At 30.9% G+C, this 17,944-nt stretch overlaps 4 protein-coding genes across 4 annotated transcripts; 2 read left to right on the plus strand and 2 right to left on the minus strand.

Annotated features, from left to right (window-relative positions):
• Positions 1–1,079: 1,079 nt before the first annotated feature.
• On the minus strand, positions 1,080–2,683 carry LOC124915616. Its single transcript, XM_047456374.1, has 3 exons — positions 2,476–2,683; positions 2,306–2,396; positions 1,080–1,424 (listed from the first exon to the last, which is right to left on the minus strand). The coding sequence occupies exons 1-3, from the start codon at positions 2,543–2,545 to the stop codon at positions 1,289–1,291; spliced, it is 297 nt and encodes a 98-aa protein (XP_047312330.1). The 5' UTR covers positions 2,546–2,683; the 3' UTR covers positions 1,080–1,288.
• Positions 2,684–4,652: 1,969 nt separating this feature from the next.
• Positions 4,653–5,082, plus strand: LOC124916750. The gene has a single exon (XM_047457507.1). It carries the CDS (start codon positions 4,675–4,677, stop codon positions 5,047–5,049), a length of 375 nt encoding a protein of 124 aa, XP_047313463.1. The 5' UTR covers positions 4,653–4,674; the 3' UTR covers positions 5,050–5,082.
• A 1,140-nt stretch (positions 5,083–6,222) lies between these two features.
• LOC124913687 (isoleucine--tRNA ligase, chloroplastic/mitochondrial) lies at positions 6,223–14,309 on the plus strand. The gene is made up of 22 exons (XM_047454100.1): positions 6,223–6,415; positions 6,943–7,138; positions 7,261–7,415; positions 7,496–7,597; positions 7,759–7,828; positions 7,965–8,077; positions 8,218–8,286; positions 8,456–8,563; positions 8,750–8,900; positions 9,244–9,475; positions 9,844–10,130; positions 10,239–10,375; positions 10,502–10,649; positions 11,063–11,194; positions 11,780–11,908; positions 12,278–12,405; positions 12,483–12,647; positions 12,798–12,923; positions 13,117–13,190; positions 13,262–13,511; positions 13,601–13,780; positions 13,858–14,309. Exons 1-22 carry the CDS (start codon positions 6,389–6,391, stop codon positions 14,098–14,100), a joined length of 3,222 nt encoding a protein of 1,073 aa, XP_047310056.1. The 5' UTR covers positions 6,223–6,388; the 3' UTR covers positions 14,101–14,309.
• Positions 14,310–17,362: 3,053 nt separating this feature from the next.
• On the minus strand, positions 17,363–17,689 carry LOC124916399 (flowering-promoting factor 1-like protein 3). The gene has a single exon (XM_047457110.1). The coding sequence runs from the start codon at positions 17,687–17,689 to the stop codon at positions 17,363–17,365; it is 327 nt and encodes a 108-aa protein (XP_047313066.1).
• Positions 17,690–17,944: the final 255 nt, after the last annotated feature.

The raw sequence follows: 17,944 nt of genomic DNA on the forward strand, positions 1-17,944 counted from the left end.
TTTTAAATTAATTAAAATTGTACATAAAATTTTATATTTATATAATAATATAACAAATATATATATATAAATTTATAATAACATCAAATTCTCTTCTTTATTTTCTCATTATTTATTATATAAATATACATAAAAAAAATATAATATCTCTCATCTTTTATTAATTAATTCACATTGAGGAAAATAAATAATTTCTCTCCTTATAAATTTATATATATTTTTGAATAATTATAATTATTTTAAATTTTTGTTAGATTGATTTTAAAATAAATGATGTTTAATTTTACTTTTTATACTATTAAATAACAATATTGCTAACTTTAAAAAGGTAATACAGTGAGATAAATATATATATATATATTTATAACAAAAGTATTTTAAGTAACTGAACCTTATTTATTAAGAAAATGATTAAATTAATTAATTATTAGTTATTAAATATTAAAAATATATAATTATATATTGATTATATAATTTGGTCTCTATAATTTGTATATTATTTTTTAAAAAATATAATTATAATTACATATAAAATATAAATATATATTGTAATTATGAACTATATTTATATAATAAGTATATAATATTTTAATTTTAAATTTTCTAAAAAAAATAGTGTCAAGGAAAACCCGTTTAGTATTAATGATACTTTTATATTTTTATATTTAAGTTTAATTTTAAAAATAATAATAATAATAAATTTTACTGTTAACAAACTTTATTTATTTTTATTCTAAAATTGTATTTATATTTATATTAAAATAAATTTGTAATGAAAACACATATAATCGTTTTATTGGAAAATTATGTATAAAGAAAACTTACTTAAAAAGTTTTCAATTAATTCGTGTTTATAATGTATATCATTATACTTACATGATTATTAGTTTTTTTATGTGTTTATTAATTTTAGAGCTTTGTCAATAATAATCTACTCTGTAAAGCATCTAATACTTTTTTTCTTTTTGCAATAATAATTTATTATCTAAACCCAAATTAACACTACTAAGAAGACCCCCACGAAATGTCTCACTTACAGAGTTCATTTAGGTAATTTACTTAATGCAATAATAACTTATCTCATTTGTTTATTAATATCAAATTCTGTAGTTGCAAATGTTCAGAGCTTGTATCACTCTATTGTCCAGAAATATTGCTTGGGGAAAGTAACCGCAACAATTTTACATGCCATGAGTTTTGAAAAATAGGTTTGTCACCTGAACAAGAGAAAAATGAACAAACCCGAAATAGAAATATGAATCTAGTAGATAAAATCATGCCGATTTCATTATTTCTTATGGGGTTGTTGCTCAATGTCGAAAAGCTTTGCAACGCGTTCATGCTTTGCTCCTGATTTGTGGTCATAATACTCCACCACTGCTGCTCCAGCTAATGCAGCCAGTGTCAATGCTTGTGCGTGCAATCTGTAAGTAAATTGTAATCATATTCAAAGCATGATCAGACTCTAAGTAGAAAGAACACACACTAACAACACTGATGATAAACTGAAAAATATTGTAATCATATATATTCAAAGCATGATCAGACTCTATGTAGAACACACTAACAACACATGATAAACTGAAGAAACGAGAAATAATTCTTCAATACAAGTTCATAAAAGAACTGAATGCTTAATCATTTCTTCTTCTTTTTTAAGTTAAAGTTTGTATGGGTTAAGTGTCACGAAAACAAATTCTTGCAATACAAACCAATCATGTCTCGAGAAAAAAAAGATGAAAATGCATCAACATCACAAAAGATAACCTCGAAGAATGAAGATTATAACAATAAAAAAACATTAATCCAGAAAACATGGATCATTAACCTCCAAAGAGAAAACTCAATTCAACATAGTGCTGATTTTATTATGCAGAACATTTTCAAGTTTGGAATTTGATTTGTTAAAGTTTTCATGAATACAGTGTCGCGAAAACCAACTTCTTGCAATACAAGCCAATCAAGTTTCAATAAAGACGATGAATAAGCATCTACGTACATCAGGATAGATAATCTCCAAGAATGAAGATTATAACACTAAAACTGAAAAACATAAAACACAATCCAGAAATCATTCTCAAGTTTGGAATTTGATTTCTTTTCTTATCTCCTTGTTTGTTTTATAAACCAAATTCAACAAACTCTGTTTAGGGCAAATGGGTTTATTGTAATAGACACAGATAGGTATCCAATAAGCTCATTGGAGATCCATGAAATTACCAATTTAAAAGTGATCAATTGATTTAAAAGTGATCACATTAAGCAAGGGAAACACAGATCGATAACCCTAGGTAAGGAATAATACCTAGCGTGGATGATTTTAACGCTGGTTTTCATTTCCGGTTTGGACCAGTTGTAGGCGATGGAAGATGCTATGCCGCTAAGCCACAAACAACCTGTAGAAGAAAAACGGAACAAAATCAAACAAAGACCGTCGTCGTCGGCGGCCAATCTTCAAGGATGTTTAGAGATTACCAACGGCGCGGAGCTTGTGATCGACGACCCATTCCCTGACAGAATCGATGGTGTTTTTCTTTTCTGCCATTTTCTTCTTTCCTCCCACACCAACAGCGATGTGTCCGGTCAAATATTGTTTTGAAAGAGGCTGCCTGGCACCACAAAACTGACCCGCCGCCTCGACCGACCGATCGCGCCACGTATTCTTGCTAAGCAGTTCACCGATTTGGGTTCTGCCGCCGTGAAATTATAGACTAATTTTTTTTTTTTTTAGCGTTACTTGTTTTTCTTTTTTTTTTATCTCAAAATATATTATTAAAAATATTAAAATATTTTCTATTTTAAAATTATTATTTTTTATTTATCATTATATATTAATACATTTTAACTTTTTTATAAAAAAAAAAAAAAAAAAAAAAAAAATACTCGCCTCACTTCATAATTAATACCAATCATTTAAGTAACTGGATTTTTTAAATCGAACAAGGCCTTACAAAATATTTTTCTAGACAATTTTTTTTTTATTAAAGTTAATTTCTACCCGAGACATAACATTCCTTACATAAATTAAGAACCTATTAATGATAATCAAAAATAAAACTTTTAAAATGTTAAATAATATTTTTTTACAATTAATTATTCAAGTATATTAAAAAAAACTTACCATGCATAGGTATTGTAACACCTTAAATTGAATCACAAAGTATTATATATGTGTACTTTAAATTGGATGAGTTTGATATTAGTTTATACAAGTTAAAAATAAGTTATTGTGTGAGTTTGAAAATACTTAAATTTAAAGAATAGTTAGAATTTGAATGAATAAATTTTATTAAATGTTATTAATATATATAAAATTAAAATATAATTTATAACATTGTTTTATCTAAATTAATATTCTAATAATATATTTTTAAATAAATTAATATTTAATAATTTCTCAAATTCAAATCGGAAGTTTGGACATTTTCATTCAGTACCATTAGTTTATGTATATTACAAGACATTCAAAAGTGCACTTTAATCTCTTACAGAACAAGTCACGTTCAAATCATTAATTTATTATATTCAAATTTGATCAAATATAATTGAATAAGCTTGAAGTATGAATTGTATGTTTTTATAATATTTAATTTCAAAATATACCAAATATCAAAATTATATTCAAGGACTTCTCAAATACATTAAGAGGTTCTTTTCAATTTCCATATAAAGAAACTCGGATTTGAAGGCCGGAAATCAGAATTTATTTGATGTTGGGATTTGATTAGGTTTTACAAGAAATATATACTATTGGATAAAAAAATAAGTTCTTTTGAATTTGAATATTTAAATTACTATAAGAATGTGCTTGGTTACTTTAGTAACCTGAAATTATATTGAAATTGAAGTATTTAATTTTAATTTTTATGTTTAGTACAAAAAAATTAGAATTAAAATTCTAAAGAATACAATCCAGTATTACACTAATTTTAAAGTTTTTAATTTATAATTATTTTTTTTGAATTTAAAAGGTTAGAATATTAAACTTGTATTTTTTTAGGTTAGTAAGTTAAAATTTTGAAGTGATATAGATTTTTTAATTTAATAAGTTATCATGTTAAAACTATATTTTGTTTTGAATTTAAGAAGGTAAAATTTTGAACAGATATATTTTTTTTAATTAGGAAGTTAACACATTGAAATACTCAAACCCGATTTTAACCCGACCCCAATTTTAAATACATGAACTCGAACATAATCATCGGATACCCACAAGTACCGGGTATACGAGTATCTGCCATCCATATCTTGAACCGGTTTTTTTTAATGAAATCAAAACTTATAAAACTTGAACTATCTTGTCTCAAATTAATATTTTAATAAAATATATAATATATATTAAAATTATTTTTTCCAAATATAAGAATTAAGATTAAATTTCAATTTTATATATATTTTTTTCAAACATAATAATTAGAATCTAATGAAATTAAAATTAGAATGTCTCATCCAAATATACCTTAATATCTTTTTTAATTTTAATTTATAAAAAAATAAATTATTTTAACTAATAAATAAAATAATTAAAAATAAAATAAAAATAATTAAACATAAAGAGATCAAATTTACTAGCTACAATTTCCCAATATATAAGGAAAAAGCTTAGTTGAAGACTGACTGACTGTACACGCTTTCTCTATCAATAGTCTATTTTCCTTCTAGTTATTAGAAACAATGAGACCTGAAGAAATGATGGACGATCGACGTGGTGGAGCTCCGTACGGCGTACTTCTCGCCGTGGTGGTCGTTGCGGTTATGGCAGCGCCGATGCTGCTCGGCGACAGAGGAGAGGCGATTAGAGATCTCATATCCGAAATGCTAAGCCCGATAGGTCTTCTACTCCTTCCAATCGGCCTTCTCCTCCTTATTCAGTTCCTTTCCTCCGAGCGAGGATCCAGCATCTTCTCCGCCACCGGATCTCCTGACACTATCCATCGCATTACCGGATCTCCAGTTGGCGTCGCACTTTTCCTTCTTCTCCTCCTCTTTCTCCTCTACAACCGTTTCTCAATTTTCAACGTAGGAGGCGATGATGATTCCGGCGACTGATTCATACTGATTTTGTCTATTAAGTTAATAGTATATGGCTTGCATTTGCATAGAAATAAATAAATGGTGCTTGTGATTTAAATTCTCAATGTATCAAATCAAGTATATATATTTCAGTGTGATTATTATTATTATTTTTTGTTAATTAATTGTCAATTATTAAAGTTATTATATTATTACAAATTCAATTTTATACAAACCGAGAAGAAGAGTCTACCGGTTGATGCGTAAAGGTGCAACAGAATAAAATGCTTTTGGGATGTCTAATATGTAACTTTATTTTATCATTTATAAAGATGATTTTAATTTGAAAATTGTTAATATTAAAATTGAAACTTTTTTTCTTTTTCTTTTCAGTTTGGTATTAAATTGTTTTATGTAATATTATCCAAAGTATAATATGGTTTTTTTAATTTAATTTTATTTGATTTAATAAATATTTTATTGGATCACAATTTATATTATTATTATTTTATTATTTAGTAAATAGTTAATTCTCATTAAATTAAATAAGAAGTTACAAAAAAATATAACATATACAAATTCATATTATAATTAAAGACAATTTGTGTATTTAAAGTGACTATAAGAATTACAAAGAGAACATTATTTTTCATTTAATCGTAATTAAAATTTTATTTTCAAATATACTTGATTATATATATATTTTTTCTAAAACAAAAGTCAACCCCAAATATACTCAATTATGTGTACAATAATAAATAGCCAATTTAAATTATACATGCATATTAAATGGTTATCTCAAATCATAAAAAAATAACTTATATTGATGGAGAGTTGAAAAATAATATTTATATAAAAAGAAGGAAAAATCACAAATTATAATATCTAGAAAGTAAGATCATAAATTTTAAAAAATAAATTAAAAAATAATATAATTATAGTTATAAAGAATTTTTTAATAAAATCATGATCAAAATAATATAATTTTTATTATCAAGTCCTCAAGATTGGATCTCGGCCTCCCAACCCCCAACATGCTTTAAGCCAAAGCAAGACGACCTATTTCCACTTTTGTAAACACAAAATAAGAAAATTTATTATTTATTTGGGTTAGAACTAGAGAAAAAGATTGGGTGTCAAATAATAAAAAATTAGAAAGTTTGGGGGTTTACATTCATTAATTTGTAGTGAGTGAGGAATGAAATGGGAGTGGTCAGCGCCTTTGCTGTTCTATCCGTAAACCCTTTCAATGGAGAAGCAGCTATGGGAGTAAGCAGAAGCCACGCCAACTGTTTCTCATCATCATCATCATCTGAAGATCCTCCACCAGTTTTTCCGGCCGCCGCCAGCTCAGTACTTTCAAGGCGGAGCTGCAATGGCCTTTCAGACTTCCTCAAACAGAGTATGCACAACAATCCTTAATCATCCGCGTAACTTTTATTTTTGTTTAAATTCAGATTCAAAAGCTAGTAGTCAATGTGAACAATCAAACTTCAATAATGTTCTAATGGATATAAGGTAAATTAACCTTCAAAATTCATAAAATGAAGTGTGAAAACTGACAGATAATAAGAGAAGGCAGGTTGCATAGCTGATTGCTGAATCATGAACATGACTGAGCTAATTAATAGTTAGATGAAGAGATTGGAAGATCGAAATCAATAGAATAATATTTTTGAATGTAAATACAGTTGCATAGCTACCTAAGTAATTCACGGCAAAATAAGCTTCAATTTAAACTTTATTATTTGGTTAATGATTCATGACTTTGACCAATTAATGAGCTGGCGTTAATAACTTCAATTTGTACAACACGAGTATTTTGAATTACTTTTAAAATATTCAGTCTGAAAAAATCATGTTAATGATTCCAAACTGCTAGTAGGATTCTGCGAATTGCAACCTCTATAATGGTGTAAACTTCTTCAGGTTTTGTCTCTGAGAACTTGCTCATCACTTAGGAGGACTGCTTCGATAAGCTCATTATGTTTCAGAAGAAGCTCATCTGTTGGACTCCTCTCTACATTAAACTTGGCATATTATTCCACATATCCTGAGAGTGATATATGTTCATCAAAACGGAGATCTCGTGGACCTACCATGGCTGCAAAGAAAGCTTCTGAAGGTACGATGATTTATTTGAAATGGATACAGCTTTTGAATTCTTTAATCCGACGCTACGTATGAATGTGGAGATCCTGGGAATTTTCTCTTTCTCATGTTATATGAGTTGATTGAGGTCAGCAGGGGTAAAGCCAGAGGATGGTAAATACAAACATACAGTTGACTTGCCAAAGACAGCATTTGGCATGAGAGCTAACTCTGCTGTAAGGGAACCTGAAATTCAGAAATTATGGGATGAGAATCAGGTGTTTAAGAAAGTTGCCAGTGGGAATAATGGAGTGAGTTTCTCTTATGCAGTTGATATTAGAGTTTAGAACCAGTTTATACAATTTTTATCTGATGTCAAAGTATATGGCAGGGGAATTTCGTTCTTCATGATGGTCCTCCTTACGCCAATGGTGATCTTCACATGGGCCATGCTCTAAATAAGATTCTTAAGGATATTATTAACCGCTATAAGGTTCGGTATTCAACTTAAACCTCCAATAATTTCACTTTCTTCTCACACAAGTCTGTATATCGGAGTAGAAGTATGTAGGAGTCATATGCTTGGCATTGGATACAAACTTCTGATGTATAGCAATTGTTCTTCTCATTTACGTACTCCTCCTATTGTTGCAGCTTCTTCAGAACTATAAAGTTGATTATGTGCCTGGTTGGGATTGTCATGGCTTACCAATTGAACTAAAAGGTAATTTATAATACTTGATTGATGATATAGAGTATATCTCTTCTACATGTACAACATCACCTTACATACAATTGTTCATTTTTAGCTTTCCTCTAGATGTTGTGGATTGTTTAGTTACTATTTTGAATTATCTCAGTGTTGCAGTCGTTGGATGACAATGCTAGAAAGGAGCTCACACCTTTAAAGTTGAGAGCCAAGGCAGCCAAATTTGCAAAAGCCACCGTTAAGACACAGATGGCATCATTTAAGGTTGTATAGCCTTTCCATGTAGTGGAAACGTGTTACAGAATATTCTATTTATTGATTCCTCTTTTATAAACAACTCATTCTTTAATGTTGCATAGTATTTCTGCATTTGCCTTCAGACTAATTAAATCCAATGCTTTCAGCGCTACGGAGTGTGGGCAGACTGGGACCATCCTTATCTTACTCTTGATCCAGAGTATGAGGCTGCTCAGGTATAGCTTGTTGAATAATCCTAGAAGTTAGTTTTCACTGGTAATTGTGACCTAGAAGTTCATTAGTTAATTTTAGAGTATGATTGAAGCTGTAAGCAGCATTTCATTTTATAGTCACATGAAAGTAGTTAACAACATTTTATATGATCCAGTGTATGTGTTTTTCTAGATTGAAGTATTCGGTCAGATGGTCCTTCAAGGATACATATACAGAGGTAGAAAACCTGTCCATTGGAGTCCATCATCACGAACTGCTCTGGCAGAGGCTGAGTTGGAGGTAAATAAAATCCTTAGCCTTTTCTTCATTGCGGTGGAGTTATTTTGATGTGATATATTCTATAGATTATGGTGAGAGTCTGTACAGTTGAAATTGTTTGCGTTTGCACACATGCTTTGGCAGTGAGATAGAATTGTTAGCTCTAATAGCAAAATCTCATTGTAATAGAGATTAACCATTTTTCAGTATCCTGAGGGGCATGTCTCGAGAAGCATGTATTCCATATTCAAATTAGTCAGAGCACCTTCAGCTTCAGGTGGGTTGTTGGAGGAATTCTTCCCAGACCTGTGCTTGGCCATTTGGACAACAACTCCATGGACTATTCCTGCCAACGCTGGTATGCTTTATGTAGTCTTCTATGCACTCCATTTTATGCAATGCAATTTTTATCCAAGTTTTGCACGCCTGTGAAATTCACAGCAGATACTCTTTGGATGCCAAATTATAGTATTCATTTATAATCAAGCCCTTTGCTACAAGTCTTCACCTTTTTTTATTTTGGCTGGCAACATTTTAATACAGCCATTTGTGTCAATTCGATTCTTGCTGAATTAATGAGGAAAACTCTGCAGCTATTTACAACAAATGGATGATTGTTCTGTTTTGTTTCTTTGGACTATGATACCATGCTTCTGTTTGATCTCATCCAGTTAGCTGATCTACTAGTCTGTAATGCTCAGCTGTTGCAGTGAACTCAAAACTCCAATATGCTGTTGTTGAAGTTCTCCCTCCTTCTGGAGATGTCTCTACGTCTCCTGGAGAGGGAAAGAAAAGGCTTGGCAATATTTTGAAGGAACAAAAGATACCCTTTCTTATTGTGGCTTCAGAACTTGTGCCAACCCTGGAAGCAAAATGGGGGACAAAGCTTGTTGTTAAGAAACTCATGATGGGCTCAGACCTTGAAAACTATAGGTATCCAATGAATCTGTTTTTTTAGAATGTATTGCTAGTTAAGATGAATAAGAGCCATCTTTCTTACCTCCTCAAGTACCATACTGATCGCTGCCCTTTGCTCACTGCATATTCTGGGCAAAAATTGGCAGATTGATGAAGTGTTATTTGGATTTAGTCCAATTAACCCCTTATCCCATCATCAACTAAAATACTGTTACTTTTTTTTTGGAATATTTTAAAATATTAAATACAATCAAATAACCTCAAACAATCCACTTTTTCATCAAATAAGTTTGTTTTTGTTTCCAAAAAACGGTTTATTTAAAATAAACCCTCCATCAAACAAGTTTCTAGTTTCTGATTTATAGTTCTCTATGCCTTCTCAGGTATATTCATCCAATTGATAACAAGGAATGCCCAGTTGTCCTTGGGGGCGACTACATTACAACAGAGTCAGGGACTGGTTTGGTCCATACTGCACCTGGTCACGGACAGGAAGATTATGTGACTGGCTTGAAGTATGGCTTGCCTGTATTTTCCCCAGTAGACGACGATGGGATTTTCACTGAAGAAGCTGGACAATTTAGAGGCCTTGATGTTCTTGGAAACGGCAATACTGCTATCATCGACTACCTTGATGAACATAAATCAATGGTTATGGTAGAACAATACAGTAAGTTGCATCTCTTTCCCCTTTTTTACTATATATTATCCGACTATTTCTTCATGTTGTGAAAGCAGGAGGCATGTTAAGTTGATATATCACGCTTCTCTTTTGCAGAACACAAGTATCCATATGATTGGCGAACAAAGAAACCTACTATATTTAGGGCGACAGAGCAGTGGTTTGCATCTGTAGAAGGATTTAGGAAGGCTGCAATGGAAGCAATTAATACAGTGGCATGGTTTCCATCACAGGTGGATCTGTATTTTTCATATATAGGAGATCTGTGATTATTTGAAACATCTTTTTTCCTCACATTTCTTTTTCTGTTTGTTTTGGTATTAACTGATGAATTAAATTTTCCTGGAATTAATACTCAGGCCGAAAATAGGATCACTTCAATGACATCTAGTCGCTCGGATTGGTGTATTTCACGTCAAAGAACGTGGGGAGTTCCTATTCCAGTCTTTTATCATGTTGATTCTAAAGAGCCTCTCTTGAACGAGGAAACTATGAATCACATCAAGGGTAATGACCACCATGCTTTCTGTTCTCATTGCTAGTGTTGTATTTCCAAAAGAAAGAAACTGAAAAAAATATTAGAACAGTTAAAGTGAGAAAGTCAGCAATGTTTGTATGGGTATTTCTTGAGTAGCGGATTTTCTGAATGAAAGAAGTGCCTACCATACCAGTATATGGAAGAAGAGGAGTTACTTTCTGAATTACATTATGAAAAATGCTTGAAAATGATTTTAATATCTCTGACATGTTAATAAAATGCAACACAAATGTGTTTGTCAATCTCTTGCAGATATATAATTTGAATTTTGTAAATTTCAATTAAAAAACATCATTCTGCCCGTCCCCTTCCCATGTCACTCCAAGACATGAAAAAGTAAAAGAAAATTTTGAGCAAGTCTTAATTTTTCTTCTTCTTCCAGCTATAATCTCTCAAAAGGGAAGTGATGCTTGGTGGTATATGAAAGTCGAGGAACTGCTTCCCGAGAGTTATCGTGAAAAGTCATCAGAATATGTTAAAGGGATGGATACGATGGATGTTTGGTTTGATTCAGGTATAAAACATTTTTCACGTTTTTTTCTGTTCTTCACAACTGCACGAAGCTAAAATGGTAGTCTTTCGTATCCATTAGTATTTCAAAGTTTTTCCTTTAATTATTTATTTTCCATCATGCTCCTAGAGTAAATATATGCAATTCTATCAGAAAAGAACTTGACTCAAATTTTTTCTTTCTTTTTGCAAGAACAATCAAATTCTGATATTAATTTCACTAATTATTAAAGCTACTTATGTGCCTAAAAACATGACCACCTAGATTGACCAACTAAGATAGACATTTTGTTAGCACTTAGAGACCTTCTGAAATCTATAAGTCTCCTTCTCTAGCGTTTCTCTATAGTTAGGTTCTCAGCAAAAGAGGATGACAGGATGATTTGTTGGACTTTAGCTTTTTAAATGTACCATCTTAACACAATAAAATATGACCTGCTCTAATTTCATAATACATCATGATCACAGGAGCCTAGATACAGTTGAGTTATGTGTATAGTGTTATACTCGACTAATATTCTGATTAGCGAAAGTAAGTAAATAAATAGCTATTGCAGGACCTGGATTTTATTAGCCCATTGTATGTCAGGTTCCTCATGGGCTGCTGTACTGGAGAAAAGGGATGGTCTTCGTTATCCCGCAGATTTGTATCTTGAAGGCACAGACCAGCACCGTGGATGGTTCCAAAGTTCCTTATTGACAAGTGTTGCTACAAAAGGTAATAAGCACCTAATTTTGATTTGGTCATTCATTGATAACGATTTGGTAGTACAGTATGTTATAATATCTTTTTGGTACCTCTTAGAAGATGAGGCTTGTTTTCATTAGTAATTATGACTTAAGTAGTCCTTGCATATTAGTCCCGAGTCTACAAGGAAATTTCACCATTTCCCATCTTCCAATATAGTAAAAGCTTCCATTATCACTTTCTTTCTTATTCAAGTATAGATAACTATAATAAGCACATATTTGAGGATAACTCAATCATTGTCAAGGTAAGATTTCTTATTGTGAAGATCTAGAAAAAAAAGGCTTCATTATCCTCTCTTTTTTTCTTTTTTTTCATATAATGTCTCTCTTATTGTAGGAAAAGCACCTTACGCAGGTGTTATCACACACGGATTTGTACTGGACGAGAGGGGTTTAAAGATGAGCAAATCCTTGGGTAATGTTGTAGATCCTACTATTGTGATTGAAGGTGGGAAAGATGCCAAGGTTAGTCAGCCAATGAAAATAGTTATTGAATCTAATTTTGTTGTTTTTCTAAATCCCCTGTAATTTTATTGCGGCAGGAATCACCTTCTTATGGAGCTGATGTTCTGCGACTGTGGGTTTCTAGTGTAGATTATACAGGCGATGTATTGATTGGGGCTCAAGTTCTCCGTCAAATGTCAGAGATATATAGGAAGCTCAGAGGAACATTGCGGTTTCTTTTGGGAAATCTTCATGATTGGGAAGTATGTGCAACTTTCCCACCACTTGTATATTCGTTTCAATGATGTATGGTGCTCGCTTTGATGTGAATGGGCTTCTTCCCCTTCCAATCTAGCTGAGACACTTAACGTTTGATCTCTTTGCACTTTGACTTATCATGACTATGTTTGTAGGTGCATAATGCTGTTCCATATGATGATCTCCCGTCAATTGACCAGCATGCTTTGTTTCAGCTAGCCAATGTTGTAAATAACATCAAAGAGAGTTATGAAAATTATCAGTTTTTCAAAATATTCCAGGTATTTTGTAATCCATTCTTCTGATTGAACCTTCTACATAATGCTTTCCCTAATCAATAATAGGCTGGGTTAAGTTAATGATCCCCCAAGTGTTTTTCTTGGTAGAGTACATTGTCCCCTTTTGTAAACACTATACAATTTTTGTTTCAGATTCTAAATGAACCATTATCTGAACATTTTCCTTTTTCAACAGATTATTCAACGTTTTGTGATTGTTGATTTATCGAATTTCTACTTCGACGCAGCCAAAGATCGGCTTTATGTTGGGTAAAAACCACAATAACCCCTGCTTCCATTTCACATAAAGTAAAGACATCATTTTTTTTTCATCTTGACAGGGGTTCTACAAGTTTTACTAGGAGAAGCTGTCAAACAGTTCTTGCAGAACATTTACTTTCTATTTCAAGAATAATCGCTCCAATATTGCCTCATTTAGCTGAGGATGTCTGGCAGAACCTTCCTTTCCCGTTTACTAAACCTGAAGGTTCTATTGCTAAATTTGTTTTTGAATCAAGATGGCCCGATTTGGATCAAAGATGGCTCTCTTCCACAAACGAAGAAATTGATTTCTGGGAAAATATTCTCGAGGTAAATTACTATTCTTTATGATCATTCCTTTTTCTCAGTTAAAGTAATTCCATCTAATAAAATTAGATTGCCCTGTTTTAAATTGACAGTTAAGAACTGAAGTGAATAAAGTTCTAGAAGTTGCCAGAACAGGAAAGACAATTGGGTCCAGTTTGGAGGCGAAGGTTTATCTTCACACATCCGACGATAGCCTTGCCACAAGATTAAACGCAATGTGCATTTCCAAAAACGACGCTGACACCCTGAATCGCATATTCATAACATCCCAGGTATAGGTTTATTATTATAGTAGTAGTACATCATTCCTAGATTTTGTTTTTGAATATATTTGATCTATCTACAACAGGTAGAGATTCTTCCGTCTGAAATGAGCAGCGAGAAGATAGAATATAAGGGAGAATACATTATTCCAGGAAAGGAGAAGAAGATATGGATTGGCGTTTCTCGAGCAGAGGGATTGAAATGCGAGAGATGCTGGAACTACTCTAGTCAAGTTGGTTCTTTTATTGAACATCCAACACTGTGTAACCGCTGTCATGACGTCGTTTCGGTTCAAGCTCCTCCAGCATTAGCGGCAGCTGTCAGTTAGAAAAAAACGCAAAAAGAGTTAAAAATTGAGGAAGAAAATTAAAACTAATAATTTGATGTATACTGGAATATTTTTTTATTTTTTTTATTTAACATTGTAATACAAAACAGTTGAGATCTGTGATCCTCGTCCACTTTTCTTTATGTAACAAAATATGATTGCATTGGATCATAGTTTAGTTTGACAAATGAAATTGCGGGTGGTATTTATATGCAAGATCCTCGTTCATAAATAATGTTATTAAATTTGATAATATATACATAATTAGAAAATATTATAAACAAATATAATTTTTAAATAAATTTTAAAAAAAAAGCTAAACATGGAGCTGTTCAAAACAAACAATACTGTAAACACAAATTTAAATGATTCAATTACTCCCTTCAGTTATACTTTATATTTAGATTTTTTTTATTCAATAAAATAGTTGACAACTATTTGATTTAGCTTTTTCACGTTAACTTGTTTACTTTTATAAGAGAATGAGATTCTTTTCCATTCTCTTTCCAAGATGTGAAATTTGATCTTTACTTTATTGCTATTTAAAAACCACACCTATCTTTTAGTTAGGAAGAAAAATCAATTAAAGTAAGCCATTTTTAATAATAATAATTATTATTGATACATATTTTTTTAGTATTAAACTTTAGTTTAATAATGCAGAATTTTGGTATTTTTTGGCCAATTATTTTTATCATTATTTATTTTTGGTTTCGTGACATAATATTTTCATTCGGATTTAAATATATATTTTTTTCTGAAAATTTTATTTATGTTTTAAATTTTCTACATTGGGTCTTTGAAAAAATAATCTAAAATCAATCTACCATTATTTTATACTGTTGGTTGGGTTGACGGTAGAAATAATCATCCAAACCTATTCCAACTACTTTACCGTTATGATCCATCAATGATAGATTTATATATAGATTTTTGATATAAAATACCTATATATTAAAGTTGGATTGTTCAAATAATCGAACAAATTCAAAATCGAAATACATTAATTAATATTTTGTTTTTAACGTAAGAACTAACATTATTTTGTATCCATGATATTCACTTTCATTTATTTTCTTAAAAACCACTCTAACTACTTAATTCTCTTCATGAATTTATATTAATTAATATAATGATCAGAAGAACTTTTACTTATATATATCCATTTGATTTATAATTTTTTTTTGTTTAATATTGTTTTTGTATTAATGTTCTTTTTACTTGATTTTGTTTAATTAATTATTTTAAATTTAATTTCAAACATGACTTATATTAATTATCAAATAAATAAGTTCTGATATTGAGTATATATATAAGGTCGAATTTAAATTTATAAAAAAAAAGATCAGGTTACGGTTGGATTTATTTAATCCAATATTCTGAGTGATCATTGCTCACAAAAAGGGAAATTTGATGAGGTTATTTGATAGGATGGTAATTTGTTAATTTTATTGCGCTCGTGGTGATTTTATTTTTTTTTTGACGATTTTGTCCTTGTCGTGAAACGCTAAGTGACTTAGCGTTTCGCTAAGTGGATTAAATTTAGTATAAATACTCTAATTTTTCATTTCTTTCATTTTCTTTCTCTCTCTTCTTTTGTTTTCTCTTTCACGGCGGCGACGGCGGCGACGAAAGCGACGGTGCTTATGCAGATACAAATTTACGTTCTTATTTACCTAATCTTTATTTCACCCTAACCTAAATCGATTTTTTTTATTATACGATCTTCATTTTTTCAAACCCTAACCTTAAACCTATTGTTATATAAAATAACCTGTTCTTATTTGATTCATATTGGTTTATATTTGGTATTTGATTCATATTGGTTCATATACGTCGATGATAATATTTGCAGATAATCTCGGATCATATGGGTTCCGTTTCAGGGAAGTTTCTCCAAGAACTTACCGTTTCGCTAAGTGCTTACCGTTTCGCTAAGTGCTTACCGTTTCGCTAAGTGCTTACCGTTTCGCTAAGTGCTTACCGTTTCGCTAAGGACTTTTTGTTTGGTGAATTGTGATACACTATTTGATATTCAATTATGTTAAAACTACATACATAAACATGTTGTCTTAGCTCAGTTGGTAGAGTGCGTTTCTTTTAAGTATGTGGTCGTGGGTTTGAGCAGGGGACCCAGTTCCTATCCAGAGCCCCATAACTTATGTAATTTGTCCCCGTCAAAATGCGTCGGTTAATCTCCGAATCCATCTGATACTCAACTTCCACATCTTCCGCGCATTTCTCTATCGACACGATACAAGCCTCTGTCGTCGGAATCCACCGTCCGATCTTTTGATTACCTAAAGAGACTAATAGACCGCAAAAACATAAAATCCTAAAAATCGTCACAAATTTGTTTATCATTGTCGCTCGTAAATGTTTTCTTCCTATCTCACTCCACTTTCTTGCTTTTCGCCCGGATATGGCTAGTGAGTAACTATTTATCATTAGAAAGGAAAAAAAAAGTGATTTTCGAAACTACTACAATTTAAATTTAGTTGTGTTTAAAATACAACACATATTTTAAATTTAAATTCTCCACTCAAAAAGCATTAATTTACTATAAAAAAACAAAACTTATTTGTTAAGGTATTTGATTATTATTTGGAAGGACCATACCTCATCTCTCAATAATAACTCATTTTGTAATATTTTTTCATTAATTCAATGATGGATCTAGGGTACTTTTAGAATATTTTTCATTATATTTTGGGTAATTCTGACTGAATATATATTTAAAATAATAAAAAAGATATTAGGTTAACATATTAAAAATTTATATTATTAATCTTCGAATTTTCACTCATCACCAGACGTCCATGAGTCTGTCGGAGAGTTAATCGTTTTTTTGAAAATTTACGAGCTCGATAACTTATTGAGTAACATTTTTTTATTTTTTGTTTTTGTGTTTTATTTTTATTTATTTTCTTTTCATGTGTTCTTGTCCTTTAATAATTTTTATCATTTTTAATATATATGAATTTTTAATAAAATAAAATTATATTATTAAAAAAAATATTTTTTTATAAAATATGAATGTTAATATTTTTTTACTCCTTTCTTTTCAGATTTAGTGAGCGAAAATACACTTTTTATAGAATATAGAGTAAAAAAGAAGTTTACTCTTTATTTCCAAAATCCGATTTAGTGGGCTTTTCAGCCCATTTATATTGAGATGGGCTCTTCTGATCCTATATATATACATTGACAGTTATATGTTGAGTCCTAAATGAAGGTGGTTACTAAATATTGGTTTAATTAATTACATGATTACAATATCTCTTACTTGGAAGACATTTTTATTCTTGACAACTATATCAAACATGTACATAGACTTGAAACGGCTAAAATCTGCAGGAAGAGAGATGAGGTGAACGGTGGAGCTCTTATGAAACTGAAGTAAGTCTGGATCATCGTAATAGCGTTCCCATCCGAGAGAGGTCAATTTCTTCTCAAGAACGGAGTATGAAGTGATCACTTCATCGCTCGAAATGTGAACCAACACTTTTCTCTTTTGCATATACCCTTGATTCGACTCGTTCTCCACCAAACGAACTACTCCGTTTTTGAATAACCAAACACCCGACATTTAAATAAATATATTTAATGAAGTTCCTAACAAATGAGATTATTATTTTTATAAGCTGAGATTGGCAATGGGCTGAAAATGAGTTTATATATAAAGAGAAAGATCTAGAGAGATCAAGCAAATTTGTGTCCAAGTGGAATTTCAGGCTAATTTGTGTCACACACGTGCACGTCAAAGTGATATTCCACCATTATTTATATCCACCTTTCTTTAATTTATTTGGTCTCATCTCACCAAGAATCTCCCATAGTATTT

This window comes from Impatiens glandulifera, chromosome 9 (assembly GCF_907164915.1).
Source record: "Impatiens glandulifera chromosome 9, dImpGla2.1, whole genome shotgun sequence".
Taxonomy (NCBI): domain Eukaryota; kingdom Viridiplantae; phylum Streptophyta; class Magnoliopsida; order Ericales; family Balsaminaceae; genus Impatiens; species Impatiens glandulifera.